Here is a 23,034-nt window from a genome sequence, read left to right on the forward strand (position 1 = left end):
ACACCATTAAGTTTAGTGAACACCAAACCAAATGTAGTGAACACAACGCCAAGGGTAGTGAACACCACGCCATGTTCAGTGAACACCACGCAACGTTTAGTGAATACCACGCAAAGGGTAGTGAACACCACACTAAGGGTAGTGAACACCACGCCAAGGGTAGTGAACACCACGCCAAGGGTAGTGAATACCACGCTAAGGGTAGGGAACACTACGCCAAGGGTAGTGAACACCACGCCAAGGGTAGTGAACACCACGCCACGGGTAGTGAACACCATGCCAAGGGTAGTGAACACCACGTAAAGGGTAGTGAACACCACTCCAGGGGTAGTGAACACCACGCCAAGGGTAGTGAACACCCCGCCCGGGGTAGTGAACACCACGCCATGTGTAGTGAACACCACGCCAATGGTAGTGAATACCACGCTAAGGGTAGGGAACACTACGCCAAGGGTAGTGAACACCACGCCAAGGGTAGTGAACACCACGCCAAGGGTAGTGAACACCATGCCAAGGGTAGTGAACACCACGTAAAGGGTAGTGAACACCACTCTAGGGGTAGTGAACACCACGCCAAGGGTAGTGAACTCCCCGCCAAGGGTAGTGAACACCACGCTAAGGGTAGTGAACACCATGCCAGGGGTAGTGAACACCATGCCAATGGTAGTGACCACCAAGCGATGGGTAGTGAACACCAAGCCAAGTGTAGTGCACTCCACGCCAAGGGTAGTGAACATGACGCCAAAAGTAGTGAACACCACGCCAAGGGTAGTGAACACTACGCCATGGGTAGTGAACACCATGCCATAGGTAGTGAACACCACGCCAAGGGCAGTGAACACCACGCCAAGGGTGATGAACACCGCGCCAAGGTTAGTGAACTCCACGCCAAGTGTAGTGAACTCCACGCCAAGGGTGGTGAACATGACGTCATGGGTAGTCAAGACCACGTTAAGGGCAGTGAACACCACGTTAAGGGTAGTGAACACCACGCGAAGGGTAGTAAACATGAGGGCAAGATTAGTGAACACCACGTCAAGGGTAGTGAAGAAAATGCCAAGGGTAGTGATCACCACGCCAAGGGTTGTGAACACCACACGAAGGGTTGTGAACACCACAGCGAATTCAGTGAACAAAACGCTAAGGGTAGTGAACACGACGCCAAGGGTAGTGAATACCAAGGCAAGTGTTGTGAACAGCACGCCAAGTTCAGAGAACACCACGTCAAGTTCAGTGAACACCACGCAAAGGATAGTGAGAACCACACTAAAGATAGTGAACACCACGCCAAGTTCAATGAACACCACGCAAAGGATAGTGAGTACCACACTAAAGATAGTGAATACCACGCTAAGGGAAGTGAACACCACGCCAAGGATAGTGAACACCACGCCATGGATAGTAAACACCACGCCAAGGAGAGTGAACACCATGCTAAGGATAGTGAACACCACGCCTAGTTCAGTGAACACCACGCCAAGGATAGTGAACACCACTCCAAGGATAGTGAACACCACGCCAAGTTCAGTGAACACCACGCCAGGGATAGTGAACATCACGTTAAGGATAGTAAACAACATTAAGTTCAGTGAACACCAAACCAAATGTAGTGAACACAACGGCAAGGATAGTGAACACCACGCCATGTTCAGTGAACACCACGCAACGTTTAGTGAACACCACACCAAGGTTAGTGAACACCACGCCAAGGGTAGTGAACACCACGCCAAGGGTTGTGAATACCACGCTAAGGGTAGGGAACACTACGCCAAGGGTAGTGAACACCCCGTTAGGGGTAGTGAACACCACGCCATGTGTAGTGAACACCACGCCAAGGGTAGTGAACACCACGCCAAGTTTAGTGAACACCACGCTAAGGGTAGTGAACACCATACCCAGGGTAGTGAACACCATGCCAATGGTAGTGAACACCAAGCGATGGGTTGTGAACACCAAGCCAAAGGGTTGTGACCACGACGCCAATGGTAGTGAACACCACGCCAAGTTTAGTGAACACCACGCTAAGGGTAGTGAACACCATGCCAAGGGTAGTGAACACTATGCCAATGATAGTGAACACCAAGCGATGGGTAGTGAACACCAAGCCAAAGGGTTGTGACCACGACGCCAATGGTAGTGAACATGACGCTATGGGTAGTGAACACCATGCCATAGGTACTGAACATCACGCCAAAGGCAGTGAACACCACGCCATGTGTAGTGAACTCCACGCCAAGGGTAGTGAACACCACGCCTAGGGCAGTGAACACCACGTTAAGGGTAGTGAACACCACGCGAAGGGTAGTAAACATGCCCCCAAGAATAGTGAACACCACGTCAATTGTAGTGAAGAAAATGCCAAGGGTATTGATCACCACGCCAAGGGTTGTGAACACCACGCGAAGGGTAGTGAACACCACGGCAAGTTCAGTGAACATCACACTAAGGGTAGTGAACACCACGCCAAGGGTAGTGAATACCAAGGCAAGGGTTTTGAACACCACGCCAAGTTCAGTGAACACCACGTCAAGTTCAGTGAAAACCACGCAAAGGATAGTGAGCACCACACTAAAGATAGTGAACACTACGCTAAGGGAAGTGAACACCACGCCAAGGATAGTGAACACCACGCCATGGATAGTAAACACCATGCCAAGGAGAGTGAACACCATGCTAAGGATAGTGAACGCCACGCCTAGTTCAGTGAACACCACGCCAAGGATAGTGAACACCACTCCAAGGATAGTGAACACCACGTTAATGGTAGTGAACACCACGCCAAGGATAGTGAACCCTACGCTAAGGATAGTGAACACCACCAAAAGGTTAGTGAACACCACGCCAAGGATAGTGAACACCATGTTAAGGATAGTGAATACCACACAAGGATAGTGAACACCACGCCAAGGATAGTGAACACCACGTTAATGGTAGTGAACACCACGCCAAGGATAGTGAACCCTACGCTAAGGATAGTGAACACCACCAAAAGGTTAGTGAACACCACGCCAAGGATAGTGATCACCACGCCAAGGATAGTGAACACCACGCCAAGGATAGTGAACACCACGTCTTTGATAGTGAACACCACGTTAATGGTAGTGAACACCACGCCAAGGATAGTGAACACTACGCTAAGAATAGTGAACACTACGCTAAGGATAGTGAACACCACGTTAAGTATAGTGAACACCACGCCAAGGATAGTGAACACCACGTTAAGTATGGTGAACACCACGCTAAGGATAGTGAACACCACGCCTAGTTCATTGAACACCACGCCAAGAATAGTGAACACCACTCCAAGGATAGTGAACACCACGCCAAGTTTTTTTTTTTTTTTTTTTTTTTTTTGAGATATATACAAGAGTTATTACATTCTTGTACAGCCACTACTACGCGTAGCGTTTCGGGCAAGTTCAGTGAACACCACGCCAAGGTTAGTGAACACCACGCCAAGGATAGTGAATACCACGCCAAGGATAGTGATGGCCACGCTAAGGATAGTGAACACCACACAAGGATAGTGAACACAACGCCAAGGATAGTGAACACCACGCCAAGGATAGTGAATACTACGCTAAGGATAGTGAGCACCACACCAAGGGTAGTGAACACAACGCTAAGGATAGTGAATACCACGCCAAGGATAGTGAACACCACGCAAAAGATAGTGAACACCACGCCAAGGATAGTGAACACCGCGCCTAGTTCAGTGAACACCACGCCAAGGATATTGAACACCACTCCAAGGATAGTGAACACCACGCCAAGTTCAGTGAACACCACTCCAAGGATAGTGAGCACCACGCTAAGTATATTGAACACCACGCCAAGGACAGTGAACACCACGCTAAGGATAGTGAACTCCACACCAAGGATAGTGAACACCACGCGAAGGATAGTGAACACCACACCAAGGGAAGTGAACGCAACGCCAAGGATAGTGAACACCACGCGAATGATAGTGAACACCACACAAAGGCAAGTGAACGCAACGCCAAGGATAGTGAACATGCACCACGCCAAGGATAGTGAACTTCACACCAAGGATAGTGAACTTCACACCAAGGATAGTGAACACCACGCCAAGGATAGTGAACACCACACCAAGGATAGTGAACACCACGCCAAGAATAGTGAACACTACGCTAAAGGATAGTGAACACCACACTAAGGGTAGTGAACACCACGCCAAGGATAGTGAACACCACGCCAAGGATAGTGAACACTACGCTAAGGATAGTGAACCCCACGCCAAGGATAGTGAACACTATGCTAAGGATTGTGAACAACACACCAAGGGTAGTGAACACCACGCCAAGGGTAGTGAGCACCACACAAAGGGTTGTAAAAACCATGTGAAGGGTTGTGAACACCACGCCAAGGGTAGTGAACATTACGCCAAGGGTAGTGAACACCACGCCAAGGGTAGTGAACACCACGCCACGGGTAGTGAACACCATGCCAAGGGTAGTGAACACCACGTAAAGGGTAGTGAACACCACTCCAGGGGTAGTGAACACCACGCCAAGGGTAGTGAACACCCCGCCAGGGGTAGTGAACACCACGCCATGTGTAGTGAACACCACGCCAATGGTAGTGAATACCACGCTAAGGGTAGGGAACACTACGCCAAGGGTAGTGAACACCACGCCAAGGGTAGTGAACACCACGCCAAGGGTAGTGAACACCATGCCAAGGGTAGTGAACACCATGTAAAGGGTAGTGAACACCACTCTAGGGGTAGTGAACACCACGCCAAGGGTAGTGAACTCCCCGCCAAGGGTAGTGAACACCACGCTAAGGGTAGTGAACACCATGCCAGGGGTAGTGAACACCATGCCAATGGTAGTGACCACCAAGCGATGGGTAGTGAACACCAAGCCAAGTGTAGTGCACTCCACGCCAAGGGTAGTGAACATGACGCCAAAAGTAGTGAACACCACGCCAAGGGTAGAGAACACTACGCCATGGGTAGTGAACACCATGCCATAGGTAGTGAACACCACGCCAAGGGCAGTGAACACCACGCCAAGGGTGGTGAACACCGCGCCAAGGTTAGTGAACTCCACGCCAAGTGTAGTGAACTCCACGCCAAGGGTGGTGAACATGACGTCATGGGTAGTCAAGACCACGTTAAGGGCAGCGAACACCACGTTAATGGTAGTGAACACCACGCGAAGGGTAGTAAACATGAGGGCAAGATTAGTGAACACCACGTCAAGGGTAGTGAAGAAAATGCCAAGGGTAGTGATCACCACGCCAAGGGTTGTGAACACCACACGAAGGGTTGTGAACACCACAGCGAATTCAGTGAACAAAACGCTAAGGGTAGTGAACACCACGCCAAGGGTAGTGAATACCAAGGCAAGTGTTGTGAACAGCACGCCAAGTTCAGTGAACACCACGTCAAGTTCAGTGAACACCACGCAAAGGATAGTGAGAACCACACTAAAGATAGTGAACACCACGCCAAGTTCAATGAACACCACGCAAAGGATAGTGAGTACCACACTAAAGATAGTGAATACCACGCTAAGGGAAGTGAACACCACGCCAAGGATAGTGAACACCACGCCATGGATAGTAAACACCACGCCAAGGAGAGTGAACACCATGCTAAGGATAGTGAACACCACGCCTAGGTCAGTGAACACCACGCCAAGGATAGTGAACACCACTCCAAGGATAGTGAACACCACGCCAAGTTCAGTGAACACCACGCCAGGGATAGTGAACATCACGTTAAGGATAGTAAACAACATTAAGTTCAGTGAACACCAAACCAAATGTAGTGAACACAACGGCAAGGATAGTGAACACCACGCCATGTTCAGTGAACACCACGCAACGTTTAGTGAATACCACGCAAAGGGTAGTGAACACCACACCAAGGTTAGTGAACACCACGCCAAGGGTAGTGAACACCACGCCAAGGGTTGTGAATACCACGCTAAGGGTAGGGAACACTACGCCAAGGGTAGTGAACACCCCGTTAGGGGTAGTGAACACCACGCCATGTGTAGTGAACACCACGCCAAGGGTAGTGAACACCACGCCAAGTTTAGTGAACACCACGCTAAGGGTAGTGAACACCATACCCAGTGTAGTGAACACCATGCCAATGGTAGTGAACACCAAGCGATGGGTAGTGAACACCAAGCCAAAGGGTTGTGACCACGACGCCAATGGTAGTGAACACCACGCCAAGTTTAGTGAACACCACGCTAAGGGTAGTGAACACCATGCCAAGGGTAGTGAACACCATGCCAATGATAGTGAACACCAAGCGATGGGTAGTGAACACCAAGCCAAAGGGTTGTGACCACGACGCCAATGGTAGTGAACATGACGCTATGGGTAGTGAACACCATGCCATAGGTACTGAACATCACGCCAAAGGCAGTGAACACCACGCCATGTGTAGTGAACTCCACGCCAAGGGTAGTGAACACCACGCCTAGGGCAGTGAACACCACGTTAAGGGTAGTGAACACCACGCGAAGGGTAGTAAACATGCCCGCAAGAATAGTGAACACCACGTCAATTGTAGTGAAGAAAATGCCAAGGGTATTGATCACCACGCCAAGGGTTGTGAACACCACGCGAAGGGTAGTGAACACCACGGCAAGTTCAGTGAACATCACACTAAGGGTAGTGAACACCACGCCAAGGGTAGTGAATACCAAGGCAAGGGTTTTGAACACCACGCCAAGTTCAGTGAACACCACGTCAAGTTCAGTGAAAACCACGCAAAGGATAGTGAGCACCACACTAAAGATAGTGAACACTACGCTAAGGGAAGTGAACACCACGCCAAGGATAGTGAACACCACGCCATGGATAGTAAACACCATGCCAAGGAGAGTGAACACCATGCTAAGGATAGTGAACGCCACGCCTAGTTCAGTGAACACCACGCCAAGGATAGTGAACACCACTCCAAGGATAGTGAACACCACGTTAATGGTAGTGAACACCACGCCAAGGATAGTGAACCCTACGCTAAGGATAGTGAACACCACCAATAGGTTAGTGAACACCACGCCAAGGATAGTGAACACCATGTTAAGGATAGTGAATACCACACAAGGATAGTGAACACCACGCCAAGGATAGTGAACACCACGTTAATGGTAGTGAACACCACGCCAAGGATAGTGAACCCTACGCTAAGGATAGTGAACACCACCAAAAGGTTAGTGAACACCACGCCAAGGATAGTGATCACCACGCCAAGGATAGTGAACACCACGCCAAGGATAGTGAACACCACGCCTTTGATAGTGAACACCACGTTAATGGTAGTGAACACCACGCCAAGGATAGTGAACACTACGCTAAGAATGGTGAACACTACGCTAAGGATAGTGAACACCACGTTAAGTATAGTGAACACCACGCCAAGGATAGTGAACACCACGTTAAGTATAGTGAACACCACGCTAAGGATAGTGAACACCACGCCTAGTTCATTGAACACCACGCCAAGAATAGTGAACACCACTCCAAGGATAGTGAACACCACGCCAAGTTTTTTTTTTTTTTTTTTTTTTTTTTTTGAGATATATACAAGAGTTATTACATTCTTGTACAGCCACTACTACGCGTAGCGTTTCGGGAAAGTTCAGTGAACACCACGCCAAGGTTAGTGAACACCACGCCAAGGATAGTGAATACCACGCCAAGGATAGTGATGGCCACGCTAAGGATAGTGAACACCACACAAGGATAGTGAACACAACGCCAAGGATAGTGAACACCACGCCAAGGATAGTGAATACTACGCTAAGGATAGTGAGCACCACACCAAGGGTAGTGAACACAACGCCAAGGATAGTGAATACCACGCCAAGGATAGTGAACACCACGCAAAAGATAGTGAACACCACGCCAAGGATAGTGAACACCGCGCCTAGTTCAGTGAACACCACGCCAAGGATATTGAACACCACTCCAAGGATAGTGAACACCACGCCAAGTTCAGTGAACACCACTCCAAGGATAGTGAGCACCACGCTAAGTATATTGAACACCACGCCAAGGACAGTGAACACCACGCTAAGGATAGTGAACTCCACACCAAGGATAGTGAACACCACGCGAAGGATAGTGAACACCACACCAAGGGAAGTGAACGCAACGCCAAGGATAGTGAACACCACGCGAATGATAGTGAACACCACACAAAGGGAAGTGAACGCAACGCCAAGGATAGTGAACATGCACCACGCCAAGGATAGTGAACTTCACACCAAGGATAGTGAACTTCACACCAAGGATAGTGAACACCACGCCAAGGATAGTGAACACCACACCAAGGATAGTGAACACCACGCCAAGAATAGTGAACACTACGCTAAAGGATAGTGAACACCACACTAAGGGTAGTGAACACCACGCCAAGGATAGTGAACACCACGCCAAGGATAGTGAACACTACGCTAAGGATAGTGAACCCCACGCCAATGATAGTGAACACTATGCTAAGGATTGTGAACAACACACCAAGGGTAGTGAACACCACGCCAAGGGTAGTGAGCACCACACAAAGGGTTGTAAAAACCATGTGAAGGGTTGTGAACACCACGCCAAGGGTAGTGAACATTACGCCAAGGGTAGTGAACAACACGCCAAGGGTAGTGAACATGACGCCATAGGTAGTGAAAACTATGTGAAGGGTAGTGAACACTATGCCAAGGGTAGTGAACACCTCGCCGGGGGTAGTGAACACCACGCCAAGGGTAGTGAACACCAAATGAAGGGTAGTGAACACCATGCCAAGGGTAGTGAACACCACGCCAAGGTTAGTAAATACCAAGCCAAGGATAGTGAACACCATGCAAAGGGAAGTGATCACCATGCCAAGGGTAGTGAACACCACGCCAAGGGTAATGAACCCCACGCCAAATGTAGTGAACACCACGTCAAGGGTAGTGAATACAATGCAAAGGGTAGTGAACACCACGCCAAGGATAGTGAACATAACGCCATGGGTAGAGATCAACACGCTAAGGGTAGTGAACACCATGCTAAGGGTAGTGAACACCACACTAAGGGTAGTGAACACTAAGTTAGGGGTAGTGAACACCACGTCAAGGGAAGTGAACACCACACGAAGGGTAGTGAACACCACGCTAAGAGTAGTGAACACCACGTCATGAGTAGTGAACACCACACCAAGGGAAGTGAACACCACGCCAAGAGTAGTGAAAATTACGCCAAGGGAAGTGAACACCACGCCACGATCAGTGAATACCACGCCAAAGGTATTGAACACCACGCCAAGGGTAGTGAACACCACGCACTGGGTAGTGAACACCACGCCAGGGGTCGTGAACACCACCCCAAGGGTAGTGAACACCATGCCAAGGGTAGTGAACACATTGGCAATGTTTGTGAACACCACGCTAAGGGTAGTAAACACCACGCAAAGGGTAGTGAACACCACGCTAAGGGTAGTGAACACCATGCCAAGGCTAGTGAACACCATGACAATAGTAGTGAACACCAAGCCAAGGGTAGTGAACACCAAGCTAAGGGTAGTTAACACCACGCCAAGGGTGGTGAACATGACGCCAAGGGTAGTGAACACCACGCCAAGGGTTGTGAACAGCACGCCAATGGTAGCGAACACCAAGCCATGGGAAGCGACAATCACGCCAAGGGTAGTGAACACCACGCCAAGAGTGATGAACACCACACCAAGGTTAGTGAACTCCATGCCATGGGTAGTGAACACCACGCCAAGGGTAGTGAACATGATGTGAAGGGTAGTGAACACCACGTTAAGGGTAGTGAACACCACAACAGGGGTAGTGAACACATCGACAAGGGTAGTGAACACAATTCCAAGGGTAGTGAACACCATGCGAATAGTAGTGAACACTAAGCCAAAAGTAGTGAACACCACGCCAAGGGTGGTGAACACCACGCCAGGGGAAGTGAACACCACGCAAAGGGTAGTGAAGACCACGAAAAGGGTAGTGAACATCACGCCAAGGGTAGTGAACATCAAGCCAATGGTAGTGAACACCAAGCCAAAGGTAGTGAACACCACGCCAAGGGTAGTGAACACAACGCCATGGGTAGTGAACACCATGCAATGGGAAGTGAACACAACGCCAAGGGTAGTGAACACCACGTCATGGTTAGTGAAAACCATGCAAAGGGTAGTGAACACCATGCCAAGGGAAGTGAATACTATGCCAAGGGTAGTGAACACTATGCCAAGGGTAGTGAACACCTCGCCAGGGGTAGTGTACACAACGCCAAGGGTAGTGAACACCAAATGAAAGGTAGTGAACACCATGCCAAGGGTAGTGAACACCAAGCCAAGAGTAATGAACCCCACGCCAAGGGTAGTGAACACTATGCTAAGGGTAGTGAACACTATTCCAAGGGTAGTGAACACCTCGGCAGGGGTAGTGAACACCACGATAAGGGTAGTGAATACCAAATGAAAGGTAGTGAACACCACGCCAAGAGTAGTGAACACCACGCCAAGGTTAGTGAACACCACGCCATGGGTAATGAACACGATGCGAAGGGTAGTGAACACCACGCCAATGGTAGTGAAAACCACGCCAAGGGTAGTGAACACCACGTTAAGGGTAGTGAACACCACGCCAAGGGTAGTGAACACCACACGAAGGGTTGTGAACACCACGCTAAGAGTAGTGAACACCACGTCATGGGTAGTGAACACCACGCTAAGGGAAGTGAACACCCCGCCAAGAGTAGTGAACATTACGCCAAGGGTAGTGAACACCACGCCAAAGGTAGTGAGCACTACACCATGGGTAGTGAAAACCATGTCAAGGGTAGTGAACACCACGCCAAGTTCAGTGAACACCACGCAACGTTCAGTGAATACCACGTTAAGGGTAGTGAATACCACGCCAAGGGAAGTGAACACCACGCCTAGGGTAGTGAACACCACGTGAAGTGTAGTGAACACCACGCCAGGGGTCGTGAACACCACGCCAAGGGTAGTGAACACCATGCCAAGGGTAGTGAACACCTTGCCAATGGTAGTGAACACCACGCCATGGGTAGTGAAGACCACGCCAAGGGTAGTGAACACCACGCCAAGGGAAGTGAACACCACGCTAAGGGTAGTGAACATGACTTCAAGGGTAGTGAACACCACGTTAAGGGCAGTGAACACCACGCCAAGTGTAGTGAACACCACGCCAAAGGTAGTGAACACCACGCTAAGGGTAGTGAACACCACGCTAAAGGGAGTGAACACCACACAAAGGGTAGTGAACACCACTTGAAGGGTAGTGAACACCATGTCAAGAGTAGTGAACACCACGCCAAGGGTAGTGAACACCACGTCAAGGGTAGTGAACACCACGCAAAGGGTAGTGAACACCACGTCAAAAGTAGGGAACACCACGCCAAGGGTAGTGAACACAACGCAAAGGGTAGTGAACATGACGTCAAGGGTAGTGAACACCACGCCATGGGATGTGAACACCATGCTAAGGGAAGGAAACACCACGTCAAGGGTAGTGAATAACATGCCAAGGGTAGTGCACACCACGCCATGGGTAGTGAACACCACGCTAAGGGTAGTGAACACCACGCAAAGGGTACTGAACACTACACCAAGGGTAGTGAACACCACGTTAAGGGTAGTGAACACCATGCCAAGGGTAGTGAACACAACGCCAAGGGTAATGAACACCACACCAAGGGTAGTGAACACCACGTCAAGGGTAGTGAACACCACGCCAAGAGTAGTGAACACCACACAAAGGGTAGTTAACACCACGCCAAGGGTAGTGAACACCACATCAAGGGTAGTGAAAACCATGCAAAGGGTAGTGAACACTATGCCAAGGGTAGTGAACACCATGCCAAGGGTAGTGAACACCACGCCAGGGGTAGTGAACACCACGCCAAGGGTAGTGAACACCAAATCAAGGGTAGTGAACACCTCGCTAAGGGTAGTGAACACCAGTCGAAGGGTAGTGAACACCATACCAAGGGAAGTGAACACCACGCAAAGGGTTGTGAACACCACGCCAAGGGTAGTGAACACCATGCAAAGGGTAGTTAACACCACGCCACGGGTAATGAACACCACGCCAAGGGTTGTGAACACCACGTCAAGGGTAGTGAACACCATGCCAAGGGTCGTGAACACCACGCCAAGGGTAGTGAACACCACACGAAGGGTTGTGAACACCACGCTAAGAGTAGTGAACACCACGTCATGGGTAGTGAACACCACGCTAAGGGAAGTGAACACCCCGCCAAGAGTAGTGAACATTACGCCAAGGGTAGTGAACACCACGCCAAAGGTAGTGAGCACTACACCATGGGTAGTGAAAACCATGTCAAGGGTAGCGAACACCACGCCAAGTTCAGTGAACACCACGCAACGTTCAGTGAATACCACGTTAAGGGCAGTGAATACCACGCCAAGGGAAGTGAACACCACGCCCAGGGTAGTGAACACCACGTGAAGTGTAGTGAACACCACGCCAGGGGTCGTGAACACCACGCCAAGGGTAGTGAACACCATGCCAAGGGTAGTGAACACTTTGCCAATGGTAGTGAAGACCACGCCAAGGGTAGTGAAGACCACGCCAAGGGTAGTGAACACCACGCCAAGGGTAGTGAACACCACGCTAAGGGTAGTGAACATGACTTCAAGGGTAGTGAACACCACGTTAAGGGCAGTGAACACCACGCCAAGTGTAGTGAACACCACGCTAAAGGTAGTGAACACCACGCTAAGGGTAGTGAACACCACGCTAAAGGGAGTGAACACCACACAAAGGGTAGTGAACACCACTTCAAGGGTAGTGAACACCATGTCAAGAGTAGTGAACACCATGTCAAGAGTAGTGAACACCACGCCAAGGGTAGTGAACACCACGTCAAGGGTAGTGAACACCACGCAAAGGGTAGTGAACACCACGTCAAAAGTAGGGAACACCACGCCAAGGGTAGTGAACACGACGCCATGGGTAGTGAACACCATGCAATGGGAAGTGAACACAACGCCAAGGGTAGTGAACACCACGTCATGGTTAGTGAAAACCATGCAAAGGGTAGTGAACACCATGCCAAGGGAAGTGAACACTATGCCAAGGGTAGTGAACACTATGCCAAGGGTAGTGAACACCTCGCCAGGGGTAGTGTACACAACGCCAAGGGTAGTGAACACCAAATGAAAGGTAGTGAACACCATGCCAAGGGTAGTGAACACCAAGCCAAGAGTAATGAACCCCACGCCAAGGGTAGTGAACACTATGCTAAGGGTAGTGAACACTATTCCAAGGGTAGTGAACACCTCGGCAGGGGTAGTGAACACCACGATAAGGGTAGTGAATACCAAATGAAAGGTAGTGAACACCACGTCAAGAGTAGTGAACACCACGCCAAGGTTAGTGAACTCCACGCCATGGGTAATGAACACGATGCCAAGGGTAGTGAACACCACGCCAATGGTAGTGAAAACCACGCCAAGGGTAGTGAACACCACGTTAAGGGTAGTGAACACCACACGAAGGGTTGTGAACACCACGCTAAGAGTAGTGAACACCACGTCATGGGTAGTGAACACCACGCTAAGGGAAGTGAACACCCCGCCAAGAGTAGTGAACATTACGCCAAGGGTAGTGAACACCACGCCAAAGGTAGTGAGCACTACACCATGGGTAGTGAAAACCATGTCAAGGGTAGTGAACACCACGCCAAGTTCAGTGAACACCACGCAACGTTCAGTGAATACCACGTTAAGGGTAGTGAATACCACGCCAAGGGAAGTGAACACCACGCCCAGGGTAGTGAACACCACGTGAAGTGTAGTGAACACCACGCCAGGGGTCGTGAACACCACGCCAAGGGTAGTGAACACCATGCCAAGGGTAGTGAACACCTTGCCAATGGTAGTGAACACCACGCCAAGGGTAGTGAAGACCACGCCAAGGGTAGTGAACACCACGCCAAGGGTAGTGAACACCACGCTAAGGGTAGTGAACATGACTTCAAGGGTAGTGAACACCACATTAAGGGCAGTGAACACCACGCTAAAGGGAGTGAACACCACACAAAGGGTAGTGAACACCACTTCAAGGGTAGTGAACACCATGTCAAGAGTAGTGAACACCACGCCAAGGGTAGTGAACACCACGTCAAGGGTAGTGAACACCACGCAAAGGGTAGTGAACACCACGTCAAAAGTAGGGAACACCACGCCAAGGGTAGTGAACACCACGCAAAGGGTAGTGAACATGACGTCTAGGGTAGTGAACACCACGCCATGGGATGTGAACACCATGCTAAGGGAAGGAAACACCACGTCAAGGGTAGTGAATAACATGCCAAGGGTAGTGCACACCACGCCATGGGTAGTGAACACCACGCTAAGGGTAGTGAACACCACGCAAAGGGTACTGAACACTACACCAAGGGTAGTGAACACCACGTTAAGGGTAGTGAACACCATGCCAAGGGTAGTGAACACCACGCCAAGGGTAATGAACACCACACCAAGGGTAGTGAACACCACGTCAAGGGTAGTGAACACCACGCCAAGAGTAGTGAACACCACACAAAGGGTAGTTAACACCACGCCAAGGGTAGTGAACACCACATCAAGGGTAGTGAAAACCATGCAAAGGGTAGTGAACACTATGCCAAGGGTAGTGAACACCATGCCAAGGGTAGTGAACACCACGCCAGGGGTAGTGAACACCACGCCAAGGGTAGTGAACACCAAATCAAGGGTAGTGAACACCTCGCTAAGGGTAGTGAACACCAGTCGAAGGGTAGTGAACAAAATACCAAGGGAAGTGAACACCACGCAAATGATTGTGAACACCACGCCAAGGGTAGTGAACACCATGCAAAGGGTAGTTAACACCACGCCACGGGTAATGAACACCACGCCAAGGGTTGTGAACACCACGTCAAGGGTAGTGAACACCATGCCAAGGGTCGTGAACACCACGCCAAGGGTAGTGAACACCACACGAAGGGTTGTGAACACCACGCTAAGAGTAGTGAACACCACGTCATGGGTAGTGAACACCACGCTAAGGGAAGTGAACACCCCGCCAAGAGTAGTGAACATTACGCCAAGGGTAGTGAACACCACGCCAAAGGTAGTGAGCACTACACCATGGGTAGTGAAAAAAATGTCAAGGGTAGCGAACACCACGCCAAGTTCAGTGAACACCACGCAACGTTCAGTGAATACCACGTTAAGGGCAGTGAATACCACGCCAAGGGAAGTGAACACCACGCCCAGGGTAGTGAACACCACGTGAAGTGTAGTGAACACCACGCCAGGGGTCGTGAACACCACGCCAAGGGTAGTGAACACCATGCCAAGGGTAGTGAACACTTTGCCAACGGTAGTGAACACCACGCCAAGGGTAGTGAACACCACGCTAAGGGTAGTGAACATGACTTCAAGGGTAGTGAACACCACGTTAAGGGCAGTGAACACCACGCCAAGTGTAGTGAACACCACGCTAAAGGTAGTGAACACCACGCTAAGGGTAGTGAACACCACGCTAAAGGGAGTGAACACCACACAAAGGGTAGTGAACACCACTTCAAGGGTAGTGAACACCATGTCAAGAGTAGTGAACACCACGCCAAGGGTAGTGAACACCACGTCAAGGGTAGTGAACATAACGCAAAGGGTAGTGAACACCACGTCAAAAGTAGGGAACACCACGCCAAGGGTAGTGAACACGACGCCATGGGTAGTGAACACCATGCAATGGGAAGTGAACACAACGCCAAGGGTAGTGAACACCACGTCATGGTTAGTGAAAACCATGCAAAGGGTAGTGAACACCATGCCAAGGGAAGTGAACACTATGCCAAGGGTAGTGAACACTATGCCAAGGGTAGTGAACACCTCGCCAGGGGTAGTGTACACAACGCCAAGGGTAGTGAACACCAAATGAAAGGTAGTGAACACCATGCCAAGGGTAGTGAACACCAAGCCAAGAGTAATGAACCCCACGCCAAGGGTAGTGAACACTATGCCAAGGGTAGTGAACACTATTCCAAGGGTAGTGAACACCTCGGCAGGGGTAGTGAACACCACGATAAGGGTAGTGAATACCAAATGAAAGGTAGTGAACACCACGCCAAGAGTAGTGAACACCACGCCAAGGTTAGTGAACTCCACGCCATGGGTAATGATCACGATGCCAAGGGTAGTGAACACCACGCCAATGGTAGTGAAAACCACGCCAAGGGTAGTGAACACCACGTTAAGGGTAGTGAACACCACGCCAAGGGTAGTGAACACCACACGAAGGGTTGTGAACACCACGCTAAGAGTAGTGAACACCACGTCATGGGTAGTGAACACCACGCTAAGGGAAGTGAACACCCCGCCAAGAGTAGTGAACATTACGCCAAGGGTAGTGAACACCACGCCAAAGGTAGTGAGCACTACACCATGGGTAGTGAAAACCATGTCAAGGGTAGTGAACACCACGCCAAGTTCAGTGAACACCACGCAACGTTCAGTGAATACCACGTTAAGGGTAGTGAATACCACGCCAAGGGAAGTGAACACCACGCCCAGGGTAGTGAACACCACGTGAAGTGTAGTGAACACCACGCAAGGGGTCGTGAACACCACGCCAAGGGTAGTGAACACCATGCCAAGGGTAGTGAACACCTTGCCAATGGTAGTGAACACCACGCCAAGGGTAGTGAAGACCACGCCAAGGGTAGTGAACACCACGCCAAGGGTAGTGAACACCACGCTAAGGGTAGTGAACATGACTTCAAGGGTAGTGAACACCACGTTAAGGGCAGTGAACACCACGCTAAAGGGAGTGAACACCACACAAAGGGTAGTGAACACCACTTCAAGGGTAGTGAACACCATGTCAAGAGTAGTGAACACCACGCCAAGGGTAGTGAACACCACGTCAAGGGTAGTGAACACCACGCAAAGGGTAGTGAACACCACGTCAAAAGTAGGGAACACCACGCCAAGGGTAGTGAACACCACGCAAAGGGTAGTGAACATGACGTCTAGGGTAGTGAACACCACGCCATGGGATGTGAACACCATGCTAAGGGAAGGAAACACCACGTCAAGGGTAGTGAATAACATGCCAAGGGTAGTGCACACCACGTAATGGGTAGTGAACACCACGCTAAGGGTAGTGAACACCACGCAAAGGGTACTGAACACTACACCAAGGGTAGTGAACACCACGTTAAGGGTAGTGAACAGCATGCCAAGGGTAGTGAACACCACGCCAAGGGTAATGAACACCACACCAAGGGTAGTGAACACCACGTCAAGGGTAGTGAACACCACGCCAAGAGTAGTGAACACCACACAAAGGGTAGTTAACACCACGCCAAGGGTAGTGAACACCACATCAAGGGTAGTGAAAACCATGCAAAGGGTAGTGAACACTATGCCAAGGGTAGTGAACACCATGCCAAGGGTAGTGAACACCACGCCAGGGGTAGTGAACACCACGCCAAGGGTAGTGAACACCAAATCAAGGGTAGTGAACACCTCGCTAAGGGTAGTGAACACCAGTCGAAGGGTAGTGAACACCATACCAAGGGAAGTGAACACCACGCAAATGATTGTGAACACCACGCCAAGGGTAGTGAACACCATGCAAAGGGTAGTTAACACCACGCCACGGGTAATGAACACCACGCTAAGGGTTGTGAACACCACGTCAAGGGTAGTGAACACCATGCCAAGGGTCGTGAACACCACGCCAAGGGTAGTGAACACCACACGAAGGGTTGTGAACACCACGCTAAGAGTAGTGAACACCACGTCATGGGTAGTGAACACCACGCTAAGGGAAGTGAACACCCCGCCAAGAGTAGTGAACATTACGCCAAGGGTAGTGAACACCACGCCAAAGGTAGTGAGCACTACACCATGGGTAGTGAAAACCATGTCAAGGGTAGTGAACACCACGCCAAGTTCAGTGAACACCACGCAACGTTCAGTGAATACCACGTTAAGGGTAGTGAATACCACGCCAAGGGAAGTGAACACCACGCCCAGGGTAGTGAACACCACGTGAAGTGTAGTGAACACCACGCCAGGGGTCGTGAACACCACGCCAAGGGTAGTGAACACCATGCCAAGGGTAGTGAACACCTTGCCAATGGTAGTGAACACCACGAAAAGGGTAGTGAAGACCACGCCAAGGGTAGTGAACACCACGCCAAGAGTAGTGAACACCACGCTAAGGGTAGTGAACATGACTTCAAGGGTAGTGAACACCACGTTAAGGGCAGTGAACACCACGCCAAGTGTAGTGAACACCACGCCAAAGGTAGTGAACACCACGCTAAGGGTAGTGAACACCACGCTAAAGGGAGTGAACACCACACAAAGGGTAGTGAACACCACTTCAAGGGTAGTGAACACCATGTCAAGAGTAGTGAACACCACGCCAAGGGTAGTGAACACCACGTCAAGGGTAGTGAACACCACGCAAAGGGTAGTGAACACCACGTCAAAAGTAGGGAACACCACGCCAAGGGTAGTGAACACCACGCAAAGGGTAGTGAACATGACGTCAAGGGTAGTGAACACCACGCCATGGGATGTGAACACTATGCTAAGGGAAGGAAACACCACATCAAGGGTAGTGAATAACATGCCAAGGGTAGTGCAAACCACGCCATGGGTAGTGAACACCACGCTAAGGGTAGTGAACACCACGCAAAGGGTACTAAACACTACACCAAGGGTAGTGAACACCACTTTAAGGGTAGTGAACACCATGCCAAGGGTAGTGAACACCACGCCAAGGGTAATGAACACCACACCAAGGGTAGTGAACACCACGTCAAGGGTAGTGAACACCACGCCAAGAGTAGTGAACACCACACAAAGGGTAGTTAACATCACGCCAAGGGTAGTGAACACCACATCAAGGGTAGTGAAAACCATGCAAAGGGTAGTGAACACTATGCCAAGGGTAGTGAACACCATGCCAAGGGTAGTGAACACCACGCCAGGGGTAGTGAACACCACGCCAAGGGTAGTGAACACCAAATCAAGGGTAGTGAACACCACGCTAAGGGTAGTGAACACCACGCTAAAGGGAGTGAACACCACACAAAGGGTAGTGAACACCACTTCAAGGGTAGTGAACACTATGCCAAGGGTAGTGAACACCATACCAAGGGAAGTGAACACCACGCAAAGGGTTGTGAACACCACGCCAAGGGTAGTGAACACCATGCAAAGGGTAGTTAACACCACGCCACGGGTAATGAACACCACGCCAAGGGTTGTGAACACCACGTCAAGGGTAGTGAACACCATGCCAAGGGTCGTGAACACAACGCCAAGGGTAGTGAACACCAGGCGAAGGGTAGTGAACACCATGCCAAGGGTAGTGATCACCATGCCAAGGGTAGTGAACACCACGTCAAGGGTAGTGAACACCACGCCAAGGGAAGTGAACACCACACCAAGGGTAGTGAACAAAACGCCAAAGATTGTGAACACCACGCCAAGGATAGTGAACACTACGCTAAGGATAGTGAACACCACACCAAGGGTAGTGAACACCACGCCATGGATAGTGAACACCACGCCAAGGGTAGTGAACACCACGTCAAGGGTAGTGAACACCACGCCAAGGGTAGTGAACACCACACCAAGGGTAGTGAACACCACGCCAAAGATTGTGAACACCACGCCAAGGATATTGAACACTACGCTAAGGATAGTGAACACCACACCAAGGGTAGTGAACACCACCCCAAGGATAGTGAACACCACGCCAAGGGTAGTGAACACCACGTCAAGGGAAATGAACACCACGCCAAGGGTAGTGAACACCACACCAAGGGTAGTGAACACCACCCCATGGATAGTGAACACCACACCAAGGGTAGTGAACACCTTGCCAAGAGTAGTGAGCACCTCGCTAAGGATATTGAAAACCACGCAAAGGATAGTGAACACTACGCTAAGGATAGTGAACAACACGCCAAGGGTAGTGAACACCACGTCAAGGATAGTGAACATTATGCTAAGGATAGTGAACACCACACTAAGGATAGTGAACACTACGCTAAGGATAGTGAACACCACACTGAGGATAGTGAACACTACACCAAGGATAGTGAACATAACACTAAGGATAGTGAACACTACGCTAAGGATAGTGAACACCACACCAAGGGTAGTGAACACCACACTGAGGATAGTGAACATAACACTAAGGATAGTGAACACTACGCTAAGGATAGTGAACACCACACTAAGGATAGTGAACACTACGCTAAGGATAGTGAACACCACACTAAGGATAGTGAACACTACGCTAAGGATAGTGAACACTACGCTAAGGATAGTGAACACCACACTAAGGATAGTGAACACTACGCTAAGGATAGTGAACACTACTCTAAGGATAGTGAACACCACACCAAGGATAGTGAACACTACGCTAAGGATAGTGAACACTACGCTAAGGATAGTGAACACCACACTAAGGATAGTGAACATAACACAAAGGATAGTGAACACTACGCTAAGGATAGTGATCACTACGCTAAGGATAGTGAACACCACACTATGGATAGTGAACATGACACAAAAGATAGTGAACACTGCGCTAAGGATAGAGAACACTACGCTAAGGATAGTGAACACCACACTAAGGATAGTGAACATAACACAAAGGATAGTGAACACTGCGCTAAGGATAGTGAACACTATGCTAAGGATAGTGAACACCACACTATGGATAGTGAACACCACACTAAGGATAGTGAACATAACACTAAGGATAGTGAACACTACGCTAAGGATAGTGAACACTACGCTAAGGATAGTGAACATAACACTAAGGATAGTGAACACCACACTAAGGATAGTGAACATAACACTATGGATAGTGAACATAACACTAAGGATAGTGAACACTACACTATGGATAGTGAACACCACACTAAGGATAGTGAACATAACACTAAGGATAGTGAACATAACACTAAGGATAGTGAACACCACACTAAGGATAGTGAACATAACACTAAGGATAGTGAACACCACACTATGGATAGTGAACACCACACTAAGGATAGTGAACATAACACTAAGGATAGTGAACACTACACTATGGATAGTGAACACCACACTAAGGATAGTGAACATAACACTAAGGATAGTGAACATAACACTAAGGATAGTGAACATAACACTAAGGATAGTGAACATAACACTAAGGATAGTGAACACCACACTAAGGATAGTGAACACCACACTAAGGATAGTGAACATAACACTAAGGATAGTGAACACCACACAAAGGATAGTGAACACCACACTAAGGATAGTGAACATAACACTAAGGATAGTGAACACTACACTAAGGATAGTGAACACCACACTAAGGATAGTGAACATAACACTAAGGATAGTGAACACTTCGCTAAGGATAGTGAACACCACACCAAGGGTCGATGAAAAGAAAACATCAATATTATGGTACTTTAATTTTAACTAATTTGTTCGTCACATTTTAACGTATTGCTCGATTACGTAAATTGTGATGTATTAGGAGTAGGCCACTATCTCCAGAGGAAGATCACATCTCGAGAAGATCACATCTGCAGAGGATCACTTCTCCAGAAGATCACATCACTAGAAGATCACATCTCCAGAAGATCACATCTCCAGAAGATCACATCACCAGAAGATCACATCTCGAGAAGATCATATCTCCAGAAGATCAAATCTCCAAAAGATCACATCACCAGAAGATCACATCTCCAGAAGATCACATCACGAGAAGATCACATCACCAGAAGATCACATCTCCAGAAGATCACATCACCAGAAGATCACATCTCGAGAAGATCAATATGCCAATTACTGAGAGCGGCGATGGAACACATTTTGCCCAAACCCCCCTGCAGTTTTCAAAATATTCCAAACATTCTAAATTCGACCCTTGAGCAATATTTTAGAGCCAAATTCTGGCTCTCTGCACGTATTCGCAGTTTGAAATTACGACTTTTTATACAGAAAATATGCCAATTACTGAAGGTCAGGTCAGGTCAGGTTGTGTCAGGTCAGGTAGCGTCAGGTCAGGTCTGGTTGCGTCAGGTCTGGTTGCGTCAGGTCAGGTCTGGTTGCGTCAGGTCAGGTTGTGTCAGGTCAGGTTGAGTCAGGTCAGGTAGCGTCAGGTCAGGTTGCGTCAGGTTAGGTTGCGTCAGGTTAGGTTGCGTCAGGTCAGGTTTCGTCAGGTCAGGTAGCGTCAGGTCAGGTCTGGTTGCGTCAGGTCTGGTTGCGTCAGGTTAGGTTGCGTCAGGTCAGGTTGCGTCAGGTCAGGTTGCGTCAGGTCAGGTTGCGTCAGGTCAGGTTGTGTCAGGTCAGGTTTCGTCAGGTCAGGTAGCGTCAGGTCAGGTTGCGTCAGGTTAGGTTGCGTCAGGTTAGGTTGCGTCAGGTCAGGTTTCGTCAGGTCAGGTAGCGTCAGGTCAGGTCTGGTTGCGTCAGGTCTGGTTGCGTCAGGTCAGGTTGCGTCAGGTCAGGTCTGGTTGCGTCAGGTCTGGTTGCGTCAGGTTAGGTTGCGTCAGGTCAGGTTGCGTCAGGTCAGGTCTGGTTGCGTCAGGTCTGGTTGCGTCAGGTTAGGTTGCGTCAGGTCAGGTTGCGTCAGGTCAGGTTGCGTCAGGTCAGGTAGGGTCAGGTCAGGTTGTGTCAGGTCAGGTTGAGTCAGGTCAGGTAGCGTCAGGTCAGGTTGCGTCAGGTCAGGTTGCGTCAGGTCAGGTAGTGTCAGGTCAGGTTGTATCAGGTCAGGTTGCGTCAGGTCAGGTTGCGTCAGGTCAGGTTGCGTCAGGTTCGATGTCATTACCTAAACCATGACTGACATATGAAGGTGATAGTATCTGTGTTCCAGTAACATGTGTGAGAGAATCCTTGTGAACCACATTTATTCCTGATAGAGTCTGTACGTTCCAGAAATATCGAAGTTTAACTGTTTTATGATATATAATGAGATAAAGAGGAAGATATGTATA

The 23,034-nt window shown here is 49.5% G+C and overlaps 2 protein-coding genes across 2 annotated transcripts in view; both read left to right on the top strand.

The window, feature by feature from the left end:
- Positions 1-680: 680 nt before the first annotated feature.
- On the top strand, positions 681-2,119 carry LOC138369220 (nuclear speckle splicing regulatory protein 1-like). Its single transcript, XM_069332161.1, has 3 exons — positions 681-872; positions 1,200-1,401; positions 1,926-2,119. The coding sequence occupies exons 1-3, from the start codon at positions 681-683 to the stop codon at positions 2,117-2,119; spliced, it is 588 nt and encodes a 195-aa protein (XP_069188262.1).
- Positions 2,120-5,120: 3,001 nt separating this feature from the next.
- Positions 5,121-23,034, top strand: part of LOC138369221 (uncharacterized) — a 134,993-nt gene continuing 117,079 nt past the window's right edge. Inside the window, exon 1 of the mRNA XM_069332162.1 lies at positions 5,121-5,589. Within this exon, the coding sequence (XP_069188263.1) occupies positions 5,121-5,589 (469 nt within the window). The remainder of the gene's footprint in view (positions 5,590-23,034) is intronic.

Source organism: Procambarus clarkii, chromosome 27 (genome assembly GCF_040958095.1).
Source record: "Procambarus clarkii isolate CNS0578487 chromosome 27, FALCON_Pclarkii_2.0, whole genome shotgun sequence".
Lineage (NCBI taxonomy): Eukaryota > Metazoa > Arthropoda > Malacostraca > Decapoda > Cambaridae > Procambarus > Procambarus clarkii.

Coding starts and splice junctions, on each gene's coding strand:
- LOC138369220 (XM_069332161.1), top strand. CDS start 681: ATGGGTAGTGAACACCAAGCCAAGTGTAGTGCACTCCACGCCAAGGGT. Junction 873..1,199: donor GTGATGAACACCGCGCCAAG/GTTAGTGAACTC, acceptor TGTTGTGAACAG/CACGCCAAGTTCAGAGAACA. Junction 1,402..1,925: donor TGAACACCACGCCATGGATA/GTAAACACCACG, acceptor TGCCAATGGTAG/TGAACACCAAGCGATGGGTT.